Source organism: Hevea brasiliensis, chromosome 8, assembly GCF_030052815.1.
Source record: "Hevea brasiliensis isolate MT/VB/25A 57/8 chromosome 8, ASM3005281v1, whole genome shotgun sequence".
Taxonomy (NCBI): domain Eukaryota; kingdom Viridiplantae; phylum Streptophyta; class Magnoliopsida; order Malpighiales; family Euphorbiaceae; genus Hevea; species Hevea brasiliensis.
This window is the reverse complement of record NC_079500.1, coordinates 91,380,505-91,395,008: the sequence shown is the minus strand read 5'-3', so window position 1 is coordinate 91,395,008 and position 14,504 is coordinate 91,380,505. Positions and strand designations below refer to the sequence as shown.

At 33.0% G+C, this 14,504-nt stretch overlaps 1 protein-coding gene across 1 annotated transcript; it reads right to left on the bottom strand.

Annotated features, from left to right (window-relative positions):
* Positions 1-5,012: 5,012 nt before the first annotated feature.
* On the bottom strand, positions 5,013-6,768 carry LOC110642557 (ankyrin repeat-containing protein ITN1-like). The gene is made up of 2 exons (XM_058152077.1): positions 6,155-6,768; positions 5,013-6,050 (listed from the first exon to the last, which is right to left on the bottom strand). Exons 1-2 carry the CDS (start codon positions 6,740-6,742, stop codon positions 5,172-5,174), a joined length of 1,467 nt encoding a protein of 488 aa, XP_058008060.1. The 5' UTR covers positions 6,743-6,768; the 3' UTR covers positions 5,013-5,171.
* Between the last annotated feature and the right edge of the window lie 7,736 nt (positions 6,769-14,504).

Sequence of the window (14,504 nt, the reverse complement as noted above, 5' to 3'; positions counted from 1 at the left end):
TGTGGGTAGTACTATAATCTGTAGTCTCTAATTGGTATACCAATCGATCCAAGCTTTATAAACGAGTCTAGGTGTACTTTGGGTAGAATAGTATTTATAATTTCATTAATTCATGTTATTTTTATGCATAACAATTTATTCTAATTCATTTCATCTCATATGCCTAGTTATTTTATGGACCTTTCTCAAGGTCCAGATTTAGTGTCTTCAATTCATCTAACCAATTGGCCAAGATGTGGCCATTGTTTGGCTATACTTTCTTCATGGAAGTTGTCCCTCTATATCTTGTCTTTGTTTTCTTTTTTGAATAATGTCATTTGAAGTTTTAGAACTCAAGTTGTGGTCAAATAATCATAACTGGTTCACTATCTCTTTCTGGGTCCAGAATTAGACAAATTCTAGAGTCTGTCTTGGTCTAATTAATTGGACATGTTACAGTCATTTTTAGGCCTAATGTTCTTCATAAAAGTTATTACCCTATGTCTTATGGTCACTTAGAAATTTTAATTGCAATTTTTTAAATTTTTTAGAATTAGTTATGGCCAAATCACTAGCCTGGACTCAGGTACCCTGTGTCTTCAGGGTCCAGGTTCAGGTCAGTAGATTTGACTTAACTTTTAGGGTCCTTATGTTTATAATTTGAGGACAATGTCTAAAATAAAGTTGGAGCCCTGTTTCTTAGGGTTCCATATTAGTATGGTTCATCCTAATTGGAGTTTGCTAGTGGTAGATATGACTAAATGAGTGTTCTAGGGTCAAATGGTCATTTAGGTAATTTCCAGAATTCATATACTGAATTAACATAGTAAATTGACCTAGTTTCCTTGGTTTCTGGGTTTTGGTCAAATCATAAATGTTGTAGATCTATGTCTTTTGGAAATTTTGCCACTAGTTTCATTGGATTTGGGTTTTTATAGACCAAGTTATGACCATTTTGCCAAAACTGGTCGGGTAGGCTTAAGTCCAGAAAATTTTAGGCAGAATGGATTCTGGTCAGTTTGGTAACCTCACTTGAGCCACCAATTTCATTTAGCTAGAGGCATTTTTGGGCTTGGTGTTCATAATGAGAGTTGTAGTCCTACGTCTAAGCTTTTCAATGGTATAAAATTCAGGTCATTTGGACTTGTCTAGAGGGAGTTATGGCCAAATGCTATTCATTTGATCATTTTCTGGGTTCAGGATTTGGTAAGCCGGATTAGACCAGCAAATTGGTCAACTTATGGACAGAATTTGGGCAGGGTTTCTTCATGAAAAATGGGGTATTCTAGGTCTAGTTTCACCTCAAATTGGCCTCATACCAATTAGAGTCACACAATTTTAGTTATAGCTCAAACAAGACACTGGACTCATAGGTCCGAATTTCCTGCAAAGAACATGCACTCATTATATTCATTCATTCTTACTCCCAAACTACAATTTGTCATTCATAGCACTTCAATTAGTCAACAATCAATCTCAACAAGTCAATCTCTAACAATTACACAAAAGCCCTAAGTTTATGATCAAACCCTAATTCAATATTTCCAAATCAAGCATACATCCATGCAATTCAATTCCCAACACGTTAAACTTCATTAATCAACTTCCCTAACTAATTTAAAACTATCAAAACCCTCAATTTCATTCTTATTCTAGGGCTGCCGAAATTTAGTAACTTCATATCCTCATGAATCTCTTTTGATTTCATGTCAATTTAACTTAATGTTTTTCATGCTTATGAAAGGAAGAAGAATGGTTTAGTGCACTAACCTCTTTTGTGAGATTCCCAAGCTAGCTAATACTTCACTATTTCCACTTCTTTTTTCCCCTAATATCTTCACCAAGATCAATTAGCAAATTTTTGTTTTGGCTTTTGAGAAAATATAGAGAAGAAGATAAGAAATTTAAGCTTGAGATGAAAAAAATGGAGGAAGAGCTTTCATGGAGTGGTTCGGCCAACAAGATGAAAATGAAGATGATGACTTTTTCTCTTCTTTAATTAGTATTTATCTTGTTCATTTATGTGTGTCAATTTTTAATTAGTCCAAATTTTCTTTTTAATTAGATCAATCTTACATCATGCTTATGCAATAAGTAATATTTGAATTTTATTTCTTTTCTTATCTTCTTTCTTTTACTTATTTTTTAATTAAATTTTTAGCAATATTTATTCACATTTTATGTCATATAATTTATTTACTCAATTGGACAAGTTGGTAAAAAATCATCTTTGAAGGTGAAATGATCAAAATGCCCTTCGTTTAGCCTAACAGACTAAAATTATCTGTACCGATTGATTTAATTATCCTTGCATTTTCTTAACAATCTTTTGTCATCGAAACCTCTAAAACTCCTTCCTGGAGTCCCAAATATTATTTCACAGGATTCTCCACAAGTTTAGGGTTGTTAGCTGTCTTTACAGTAGCTTCCTGGTGAGGTCACCCATCGTTGTGACCCCCGGCTCGTTTAACTCATTTGCAATTTACTTCTTTTATTTTTTCTTAATTTTTCTTAGTTTTATTCAGTCAATTTATGGCTCCTCACTCTAGTTTAAATGTAGTTCCAGATATCCTAGCTGTCCGAATGGACATTAGTCATCGGAACAGTAGAATGTATGGACTACCTAAAGTGAGGGCGTTACATAACACATATAAAATCATGCTTTATTTTTAAAGCCATAAAATTTCTTAAAATAAATCAAATCACAGAACAATTTCTTTTGAAATGTCACACAGCTTAATCATGACCCAATTATCCAATTCATCCCAGTAGCCAAAGACTAATGAGGAATACCAAGGCTAGGTAGCACAAATATATGAGTACTCATTCAATTCATCCTCAACTGGCAAGGTTTCTACATGAAAATTGTAGCTTTAGGTCTTAATTTTCATCTCCAATTGGCTTCACATCAATTGGAGCAACAAAGTTTCAATTATGCTCATTTGAATGGGCATGGGTCAAGTTGCCAGAATTGACCCTTACACATACACCATTCCATTCCAATTTTAATCATTCACTCACACTCCAAATCAATCCAATTGACCAATTTAAGCCTCAATTAGCTCAATTCGCATCAATTTCCTAATTTCCCAAAATTTTCCCTAAATTTCCCAATGTCAAGAACCTTAATTATGCAATTGTCTATTTCATGCCAAATCAAACATGCCAACAACATCAAATTACTCAATCAAGCTTATTCACACCTTCAATTCAATCATTTCACATCAATTTTAATTCCCTCCTAGGCTGGCCAAAATTCATGGGTTCTAGATATGTATGGTTTTTTTCATGTTTTTCATGCAATTCCAACTTGTTCAATCTTCACTCCATACTTATAAACTAATTAAAGTTAAGAGAGAGAACTTACCTCTTGTGAAGTTTCCAAAGCTCCAATTCTCTTCAATTTTCTTCAAAATTCCTTCTTCCAATCTTTCTCTTGAAGTTCAATTTGAAGTTTTCTACAAGTTTTTATAAGGGATTAAGGGTGAAATTTAGGGTTTAGAAAGCTTGAAAATAAGCTTCCATGGTGGAATTGACAGAAAATTGTGAGAGAGAGAGGTGAGAGAAATGGGGAGGTATACCATGAAGAAGAAGACTAAAATTTTTCTCTTTTAATGTTAAAATTATCCCTAAAATTTCAAAGTTTAAAAATTAATATTTATTGTGTCATGCTATGTCAAGGATGATGTCATAATCTTTTTACTTTTTGAATTTCTTTCTTTTCTTTTTTCATTTTCTTTCACTCACTTCTTCAATTTGAATTTAATTTTCACTATTTTAATTTCCTACATTTTATTGGACATTTAGTCCAAAAGTCACCTCTAAGGGTGAATTAACCAAATTGCCCCTTACCGGTTTGATCTGTTTTTCCAATAACACTGTATTGCTTCCTGAACCCTGATTCAATTATTTGACCTTATTCTCAATTCTTTTCCGTGGTTTTCACATTTTCCCTAGCTTCGCAATAATTCTTAGGCCTGGGATGCCATAATGTCTCACTCGAAAATAGGGCAGCGACTGATCTCGCAGTCACTTCTCGGTACGATCACCCATCACTGTGGATTTGGCTCATTTAACCTTTTATGCTATGTTTTTCTTATTTGTATTTCATCTTCGTTTAGTTGTTGTTATTTTTCATTCATGGCTTTTTTAGGTGACTTAATTATGGTTCTAAGCCTCTTGATTGTCCAGACCGACACTAGTCACCGAAACAGTGAAATGTATATAACTAATGAACATAGGGGTGTTACATACTAATAAAAGAATAAATAAAGTAGAGAAAAAAAGCACATAGGTCTAGCTATTCTAGCTATTTTTCTTTAGGCAAATTATGTATAGGGTTTTAATTGAAAATTTTGAAAAAGAAAAAAATTAACCCCAAAAATGGAAGAATATTTCTCATTTTAGCCTGTAGATTTTTAGAGCTATCATTCTATTAAACGTATCTTAAAGCAATAGCTCCCTTAAGAATAGACAAGAGTCAATTTCTGTTGAATTATATGTCCTTTCCTCATCAATGGGCCAAAGTCCCTCTCCATAGTGAAAAAGCCAAATAACTTCTTTACAATACTCCTAATTATAATATTAGTTCTATCAGTTTTAATCTAATTGGAAATCCAATTAAATTTAAGAATAATATTTTAATAAAAATTATCCACTTGGTAAAGGAAATAATTCTTCCTGCTATGGAAAATATTTCTTTCACTTTAATAAGTAAAAAGTCTCTCCAAATTATATTAGGATTATGAGTTATAAATATAATACATAGATTCAAGTTTAGGATATTCAAGTTTGTAGTTTGTAAATGGATGCGTGCTTTTGAGGAACTAAGAATGCTGCTGTTTTGTGGTTAGTCTCCACATTGTGAAAAGTCAAAATCAATGTAAGAGGAAATTATGTGGCCCAATGGTATTGGAGTTACCTCAAAGATCATAAGGCTCCCCATTCGAATCCCAATTTTATCCAATAAAAAAAGTTATAAAAACAATGTCAAGTGCATTCATTCAAGTTTAGGATATTCAAGACGTTAGAAATCAAGAATAATTGAAACCAAAGCAATATTAATAGCTGTTACAAAACTACATATTTCATGTTTCGAAATTCATCACTACCTGGGTTAAAGCGTTTTCTCTATGGTTAGGTCAAATAAAGATCATCTATGCCATGACAAAGGATTCACAAATGTATACTTTCTAAATATTAATGTCCTGCCCCCTTGGAGAACTTGTTTGCTGCTGCTTCTGTCTGAATCTCTGTAACATACAACGCAAACCACCTCGCAACTTTTTGGCAGACCAAGACAAGAAGTGAGTTGTGTAAATAGCACCAACTACAATCAGCAATGCAACCCATATTTCAATCGTTCTCCTTTGAATATAATACATATACACATAATTATCCCATTGCTGATATGGGTTCACCATTTCAAGGGAGGCTAAATAGGTAAGTGCTGCAAACGAGATTGTGACACACATGGCTAACGTCAACAGCCACATGCAGAGTTTATTCTTGAGAGGAAATCCACTCACAAGTAGAAGGATGACACTGATAGATGAAACAAATGCAATGCTATTAAAAGTCAAGAACCTGTAGTAGGAAATTCCAGGATTGTATGAAAAAACTGAAGTTCCTGCTCGGCACACATTGTCGCTGCTGCAAAAGGAACCTTCGCTGCTGCTTGTAGTATTTTGTTGCCAGACACCTCCTGGTGGGTTGATTCCTACTTGGAAAGTCATGGTTGCAATTACTGTTGCTACTATCATGAGGGATCCTCTGGTTTCTTCTATCCAATCACCCTTGTATTCTAAGTACTTATTGAATTTTCTAAACCATGTTTTTGCCGTTGATACTTTACTGCGAGACACTATAGCTGCAATAGTTGGTTTTGGTTGGAGATTATTTGGGTCCATAGCTCTTATAGCAGCAGCTTCCATCAAAAGTTTTCGAATTTCCAAGCTTGAAAAGTCTTGGCAGAGACTATGCTCTAGAACATCCAAAGCTGTGTAACCCATTTTGTTCAAGGTGTTTACTCCAGCTTTTACTCCAAATACTGAAAGCAAGTATTTTATAGTCTGGACGAATAACAAATTTTCTAATTAAATTTTTAATTAAGAAAGGAAATTATGATGAGAATTAATAAAATAATAGAGGATAAATTATGATGAGAAAAGCCTACCTCTAACTGCTTCAGGATAGCAGCTAAATGCAAAATGGTGTTGCCATCTTCATTTACCCTGAGGAGCTCATCATCATGACAGGCAAAACTCACCAACAACTTCAAAGCCTCCAAATGGTTATATTTTACACACAAGTGCAAAACTGTATCTCCATCAAGCACCATTGAAGTGGACTCAGGTCGTTCACTCACCAGTTGTTTTATAATCTCTACTCGGCCTCTCATGGCGGCTAAATGAAGTGGAACTCTACCATCTTGATCACGAATCAAGCAAACATCATTGTTTGCACCTAACAGAGCTTTGACAGTTTCTGTATGTCCCTCAGCGCAAGCCAAATGAAGTGGAGAGCGATTCATGGCATCGAGCTCCATAGCCATTTTAGAGTTTCTTCTTAGGATGGTTACGGTGAAATCAAGATGACCCAGCAAAGATGATATGTGCAAGGGTGTTTCAGAGAAGGAGGTGAGTGAAACTTTGTTGAGAATGCATTGGTCATTTTGGATCAATCTTTCCAATGTGTCTGCATCACCCTCCATTGCTGCTGTGTACAGCCGGATTATGTTTTCTTCTGTAGGCCTTCTTTCCATGATTACTCTCTAGCCTGGTACGTTAAGCTGGCTGCTGTGAACTGGAGGAGAAGAAGATCCCACGCACATATATATTTGTAGGGCCGTAAGTGCTACCCATGTTCAGTCAAGAAGATTGATTAATTCAATTTGTTTATTCTTGCACTTTTGGTCTTCTTTAGAATATTTCTTCGAGGACTGATTTCAATTTTCCTGTAAGCGATTGACCAGTTCAATTTTGAATTAGTCAAGGAATGGTCTTCCGGTGGAAGTTGTCCAAGATTTGAGCCACTGTCAGAGTCAACGGTGCAAGACTATTAGATTTATTTAAACAGTAATTTTGTGGTATTTAGTCAACTGTGTCATATAAACTAACCAATAAAATTTTTTATACTAATAGAATCATATATATTACTATAAGAATTCGTATTTCCGCTAAGTTCAGATGCTTCTGTTCTTGCCTTGAGAAGCTGCTCTATAAGCTTTCTCTTCTCCTCTTCCCGCTTATGTCGATCTTCCTCATATTCAGCTATAATTTTCTTTAGCTCAAGCTCATCATTCTACCACCGAAACAGATTTCAAAATTGAACCCAAAAAACACGTAAAAAAATGGTAAAAAAAGAGAAGAAACTCTTTTCATGTTCTTGCTGTTAATATCAAGAATTTGGGCAAGGATCTTCATCTTGATTGAATCCCACATGGAAGAAAATTAAAAAAGCATGGATTGCACCAACAGCATAGGCAATAAGACCAGCAGCAAAAAATGTGCCTGATGATATAGCCGTATAGGATATCTGAAAAGTGCTTGAACAAGAAGACCGAAACAAGCTACATAATTCGTCCATATAGCAATTTGTATCCGAATTAGGATCTTCACTCTGACATGTTTTTCAAGAAATTTATTTATCATGCATAAAACTACAAGGTCTAGCTGTTTTCCCATTTCCATAGACCTGTGCGCGGTGTGACAACGAGACTGCTATTACTCCTAGAATCCATGCTTAGGAGGAGGATTATGCCTATATATTAAGTTCATCTCAGTGTATGAGCAGATTTCTTGCAAAATTAGGGGAAGAATATAGAAAAGCAATGCACTAACAAGAAGGATATTGTTGTCTCCATAGAAAGAACGTTAGCTTCCCTGTAGATTTAAGGGGTTCTTTGTCTAATGACAGGTGCCACCATTTGTATTCATGATCAGAATCCACATCTGTCTGTCATGAAATGATATGCAGATGGTTTATAATTATTATTATTATTATTATTATAAAATTTTAATGTCCTCAAGTAGAGTAAAAAAATGTTTGAAATACACTTATTGTTATAAATAAATAAATTTAATGAACTCATTTTTATTTTCAAAAAAGCTTTCAATATTATATATTTATATAAATATTTTAATAATATTCTTAAATTTTATATAAAAACTTTAAAAATATTCAAATTTTAAATATTATTGTTAAATATTTTTTATTTTCAACAGTAATAAGTAATTCATGAAATTAAAATATTTTTATTCTTATATTTAAGAAATATTAATTATATATTAAAATAAAAAATAAATATACCATTTTATAAAATTTATTATATTATTATAAATAAAAAGATAATAATTCAATATCATCTTATTTATTGTTTTGATATAAATTTAAATTTTTAAATTTAAAATGTTAATATCATCTTTGTTTTTTTAAAAAAATTCATTTAAAAATTATAATTAACTGAGTTAATGAATCACATAGGTCACCAATTTAACTCACAAGTCATTTAATTTTTTTCTAGATCATTTAATTTAACCCACAATTTGACAGTGACAAAAATTGTAGGGCTCAACAAGATTGAGAAACAAGAAAGAATAAATGCAAATAAATAAATACAGAATAAAGTATTTGAATAAATAAACGTGGAGAGATTATTAGTTATACCTGGTGCACATGTAGTATTTTTCTGAAAATATAGGTTCAATCTCTCTATAATTAAGAAAAAAAACTGTTTTATTATGTTTAAAAGAGCACTATTTCAGTGTATCTAATAATTAGCTAAAAATAAAGGAAATATATATAATTTCACAATTTTTTTTCCTTAATTCCCTTTATATTCTCTTTAAAATAGAGGAAAAAATATATTCCAAGAGCAAAATAATAATTATTTTTCTTCCATGTTCTATTTTCTCTCCTCGTTTCAATCAAAGACAAGTGGCTATCTCTCCTTATTTTCCTTTATTTATTTTTCTTTTTCTCCCTTTCCATACATCCAAACATAGTGTTAAAGAACTGGTACCCTTGCTCATTATCCCAATCGAGCTCTTCTAATGTTATTCCGGCGTGTCCTATACATGAATCCACCAAATGCCAACATTCCAGTGCCTGCTAGAGTTCCAATCACTATCCCTCCCCTCTGTCCGACACTTAGTTACATCAGGAGCTGGTGCAGGTGCTGCATGAGGTGCTGGTTTGTGTACTTCGGGAGCTGGTGCGGGTGCTGAATGAGGTGCTGGTTTTGTTACATCGGGAGCTGGTGCAGGTGCTGACTTAGTTGCAAAAGAGGTAGAGAAATTTGTGCAGAAGTGAAGCAATGGGAGAAGAAAGAAGCATAGTTTCTGATTTCTTGCCATCAGATAACAAATGAAAGCAGCTGAAGCAGGTTCAAACAAGGAGGCTGTGTGAATTTATGAGTGAAGGAAGTTGGGAAATATAGAGCAGTCCACAAGGAAGTTTCCAGTAAAATGTCATATGAAACAAGAAAGCCAAGGGTATTTTATTAATGTTATTACAATAAATTATGAAATTTTTAATGAATTAATAATATTTATGGAATTAAAATTTTAAAATTGCTATATTAAGAATTATAATAGGAATTTTAATATAAGTAGAATTATTATTAAAATAATATTAAAATTTTAATTTATATTACTTATTGTAATATTCAAAATAAAAATTTTTAACATTCCATTGCAAAACATTATTAGTGAAGATGTTGCGTAGATAAACCTTTTGGTAAAAGTATTAGCAACGAACATTGTGTTGTTAAAAGACAATGCTTATGAATAACAGCTTGGTAAATTATTAGCGACGGACTTTGTTTTGTTAAAAGGTATTAGCGATGAATTCTACATGGATTAGCAACAAAATGTTTGTTGGTGATATATATTATTGGCGATGAACCATTAATCTGTCATTATAGATATATCTTTTTGGTATTTTTGTAAGTAACAAAAATAATAGAGGGTATTTTTGAAAATCTCAAACGTTCAAACTAAAATACAGGGATATTCTTGTCAAAAAAATAAAAAAGTGCCTAACAATTCGCAAACAGCTCTAATTTTATAGTTGATATCAACTATAGCTGATAAACATCCTACTAGCTATCAGTTTTCATTATCAAATACTTTAGTTTAGCTCTTTGGATATCAATAAGCTATTAACTGCAATCAATAACTTAACCAAATACCCTAAGTTAGAAACGACTTCATCAACCTTCTTTAATTTAAAAATAGATGGGAAACAGAAAGTTATTCATTTCTCATTAGAAATTGACCTACTTCGTTTCTAATTTCAAATTACATATAGAAATTCTGTTTCTAGCCTGTTTGTAATTGGCTATCTACTCCCAGGGACACCACTTTATTATTGTCTATACTCCATGTTAATAGTGGTTATCAATATAAATTCTTAGAAATTCCTTTTTACCAAAAAACAAAAAATTTTAGACATTTCTAATCTATAAACACTCCTTGCACCTAATAAAGTTCTGACAGTCTCTGTATGGCCGTCAGCGGTAGCCAAATGAAGTGGAGGGCGATTCAGGGCATTGAGTTCCATAGCCATTTTAGAGTTTCTTCTTAGGATGGCTATGGTGAAATCTAGATGACAAGAGCGTTTCAGAGAAGGAGGCGAGTGAAACTTTTTTGAGAATGCATTGGTAATTTTGGATCAATCTTTCCAAGGTGTTCGCATCAGTCTCCATTGCTGTTGTACATAGCTCAGTTATATTTTCTTCTGTAGGCCTTCTTTCCATGATTACTTTCTAGCCTGGTACGATAAGCTGGCCACTGTGAACTCGAGGAGAAGAAGATCCCACACGTATATATTTTTATGGCAGTACGTGCTGCCCATGTTGAGTCAATAAGATTGATTAATTCAATTTGTTTATTCTTGTACTTTTTGGTCTTCATCAAAATATTTCTTCGAGGACTGATTTCAATTTTCCTGTAAGCGAGTGACCAGTTCAATTTTTAATTAGTCGTGGTGTGGTCTTCCTGTGGAAGTTGTCCAAGATTTGAGCCATTGTCAGAGTCGTTGGTTCAAGACTATTAGATTTATTTAGACAGTAATCCTTAAGTATATTTGTGCTATTTAGTCAGCTACGTCCTATAAACTAAGCAACAAAAATTTTAATATTAATAAAATCATATTACATTATATATATACACACTAAAATCATACCCTAACATTCTGTTTAGATGCACGCTTCTGAGGAACCTGTAGAATGCCACTGTTTTGTGGTTAGTCTCCATTGTGATCAACAGAAATCAATGTAAAAGGAAATATATTAGCTATATGGTGCAGGAGTCATCTCTAAAATTTTGAGATTTTTAGTTTGAATCCCAATTTTATCCGATCAACAAAAGAAAGGTCAAGTAGATTGATTCAATACTGGGGTGGTTGTTGACCTGAAGTATCATGCTAAGTTTTTTCTGGTTAATATTTAATAAAATTTTTCATTATAAAAAAATAAAAAAGTGCATTGATTCAAGTTTAGGGTATTCAAGTGTTTTTTTAAGTTTGTGAGGGATGGATGCATGCTTCTGAGGAACTTAGAAAGCATTGTTTTGTGGTTAGTCTCTATTGTGATCAGTAAAAATCAACGTAAAAGTAAATTATAGTAGCTCAATGGCGATAGAATTATCTCTAAGCTTATAACGTTTTCAGTTTGAATATCAATTTTATTCAATAAAAAAGTTAAAAAAAAAACAGTGCCAAGTGGATTCATTCAAGTTTAGGATATTTGAGAAAATAGAAATCAAGAATTGAAAAAAAAAATATTAATAGCAATTACAAAACTACACATCTCATGTTTTGAAATTAATCATTAACAAGATTGAAGCTTTTAATTCTAGCTGAGCAATACTAGAAGAGTGGGAATATGGTAAGTTCAAATGCAAATCATCTACGCTAGGACAAAGGATTCACAATTCTGCCCCCCTGGAGGACTTGTTTGTTGCTTCTGTCTGACCCTTTGTAATATGCAATGCAATCCCTTTTGCAACTTTCTGGTAGACCAAGAGAAGAAGTGAGTTGTGTGAATAACACCAACTAGACTTAACAATCCAACTCAAATTTGAATCGTTCTTCTTTTAATATAATACATATACACATAAATATTCCAATGCTCATATGGGTTCACCAAGTCAAGCGAGGCTGATGTCCCAAAATATGTTCAAGAGGGGGGTGAATTGGACTCTAAAAATAATTTTTTAGTTCTTGCTCAAAACCTTTGAAAAATTGCAACTTGGTTCAACTTAATTTTCTAATGTGAAATATGAACAATACAACTTTATTGATAAGTTGATTCAAAGTTGGGTCATAAGTAATCAGTATACTGATCTAACAAAATATATTGACATTCAGTAGAAATTTCATTAATCTAAATAAGTTTACAACACAGCAAACAGAGCAGTACACCAGATATATTAATTGACAGCAAGTCAAACAATAAGCAGATTAAATCAGATGACAGCAGATTCAGCAGTAAATCAATTTTCACAGTTTGCAGCAAGTTTAACAATAAACAGTATCAACTTTCATATCAGCAAAAGCACCTCAATCAGAAAGATAAAATGCATAAGTGTAAAGAGTAAGGGTTGAGAAAATTGAACACTGAATTTTTATAGTGGTTCGGCTCAACTAGCCTACATCCACTCTCTCAAAGATCCCACTTTGAGTCTTCACTTCATTATTCTTCTCTTTTGAAGGTAAGAGACAAAAGCCCTTTACAAATCTTCTCACCAAAGCTTTTACAAGTAGCTTCACACTTCTACAAAGTGTTATCCCAAACACTTTTCACAATCAAGCTTCAATAGGTGCTTGAATGACCTCTCATAAATGATAATAAGGTGTTTAAAACTCACTCTTACTCAATACAATAGAATCTATAAAGAAGAGATGAGTAGATAAGCCAATGATGAGCAATAAAAACACTTTGAGCACTTTGAATGAAAGCTTTTATGATTTTGAACAGTGGAGAGACTTTCATTAAGTGCAAAATGGCCAAAGGTGGGTGTATTTGTAGCTTTAGAACGTTTCGTTTGAGAACTCATTTGAACGTTACAATTACGAATTTCAAGAAAATAGCCGTTATTTTGTCTTTTTCTGCGATGTTGTGCAGAGTTGAGACAGTTAGCATACTGGAAAAAGTAGCAAACCAGTTAGCATACCAAAACAAGTAGCAAAACAGTTAGCATACCAGGAAACTTTTTCTGCATAACTTTTAAAACTTTAAAACTTTACACCAAATCATAATCAAATGCTTTTAGGCCAATAATGATATTTAAAAGAAAAATCTTTTGAGGGATTGAAAATGAGTATCATTGACTTCTACTCCTCAATTCTTTTCACAAGCAATCCTAGAAATTAAAACTAACTTCTATACTATATGTACCTTCAAATTTGATTTTCAATGCAGCCTTGGAAGGTAACCTTTTCTTCTTTTATCTCCTTTGATTCGTCCTATGTTATCTTAAAATGTCATCATTTCTTCAACAACACGAATCCATCATGAAATTCTTGAGTCTTTTCCTTTGTTCTTTGAGAAGCACTGCACTTAAAACAATGTTAGTTTGATTCTAGTTGAGTTTTGGTATCATCAAAATCTATGCTCCTTTGAGCTTGTGGGGTCAACAATCTCCCCCTTTTTGATGATGACAAAACTCAATCGAATCACCATGTAAATATTGATAAGTGTGAGTATGTGTATGAATGTATATGTGGGAATAACTCCCCCTATGTATGTGCTTATATCAACATTTAATCACAAATAACTCCCCCTTAATAAATTCAATGAAATATTCATAAGCATTTTCTGTCTCAAGGAGTTTTAGGCAAGTGTGACTAAAATACTAACTAAATAGGCACAATTTATTAATCACAAACTATATCAATCACAAGTTATACCAACAAGATCACTCATTCATTTCTATTAATCACAAACTATATCAATCACAAGTTATACTAACAAGATCACTCATTCATTTCTCCCCCTTTTTGTCAGCATCAAAATAACATGGGAGAAAACATGCACATGTGTATAAATCAAAATTCAATTTAAGTGCAGTGAACAAAATAGTCAAAATAGTAGAGAATATGACAAACTAATTAAAGTTCAGAAAAACTAAAAGTAGCAAACTAAGTAGCAAATTAAGAAACAGACTGTTAGGCAAAATTCAATAAGGAAACATGCAGTATGGTTATTTATCCTTTCAGCCTAGAGCTTCTTCTGATTTGTCTTGGAGCAGCCATCTTCACCTTTTTTGGCTTGACAAGTTTATCACTTAAGGTTTGAAGAATTTCAGCAGCCATTGCAGTTCTAGGTGTTAAGGGAACAATAGGGCCAGCAACTAACTCAGTTGCAGCAGTAGTACCAGATTTTTATGTAGATTTTTTGCCAGTTTTAGTCTTTTTGCCAGATGGTTTACCAGTTTTCTCTTTCTGCTTGCTTCTTTGTTCCTTTTGAGCTGTTTTGGCCTTTTCTTTTGCAGGAGCTGCAGGAGCAGGAGTCTGTGGTT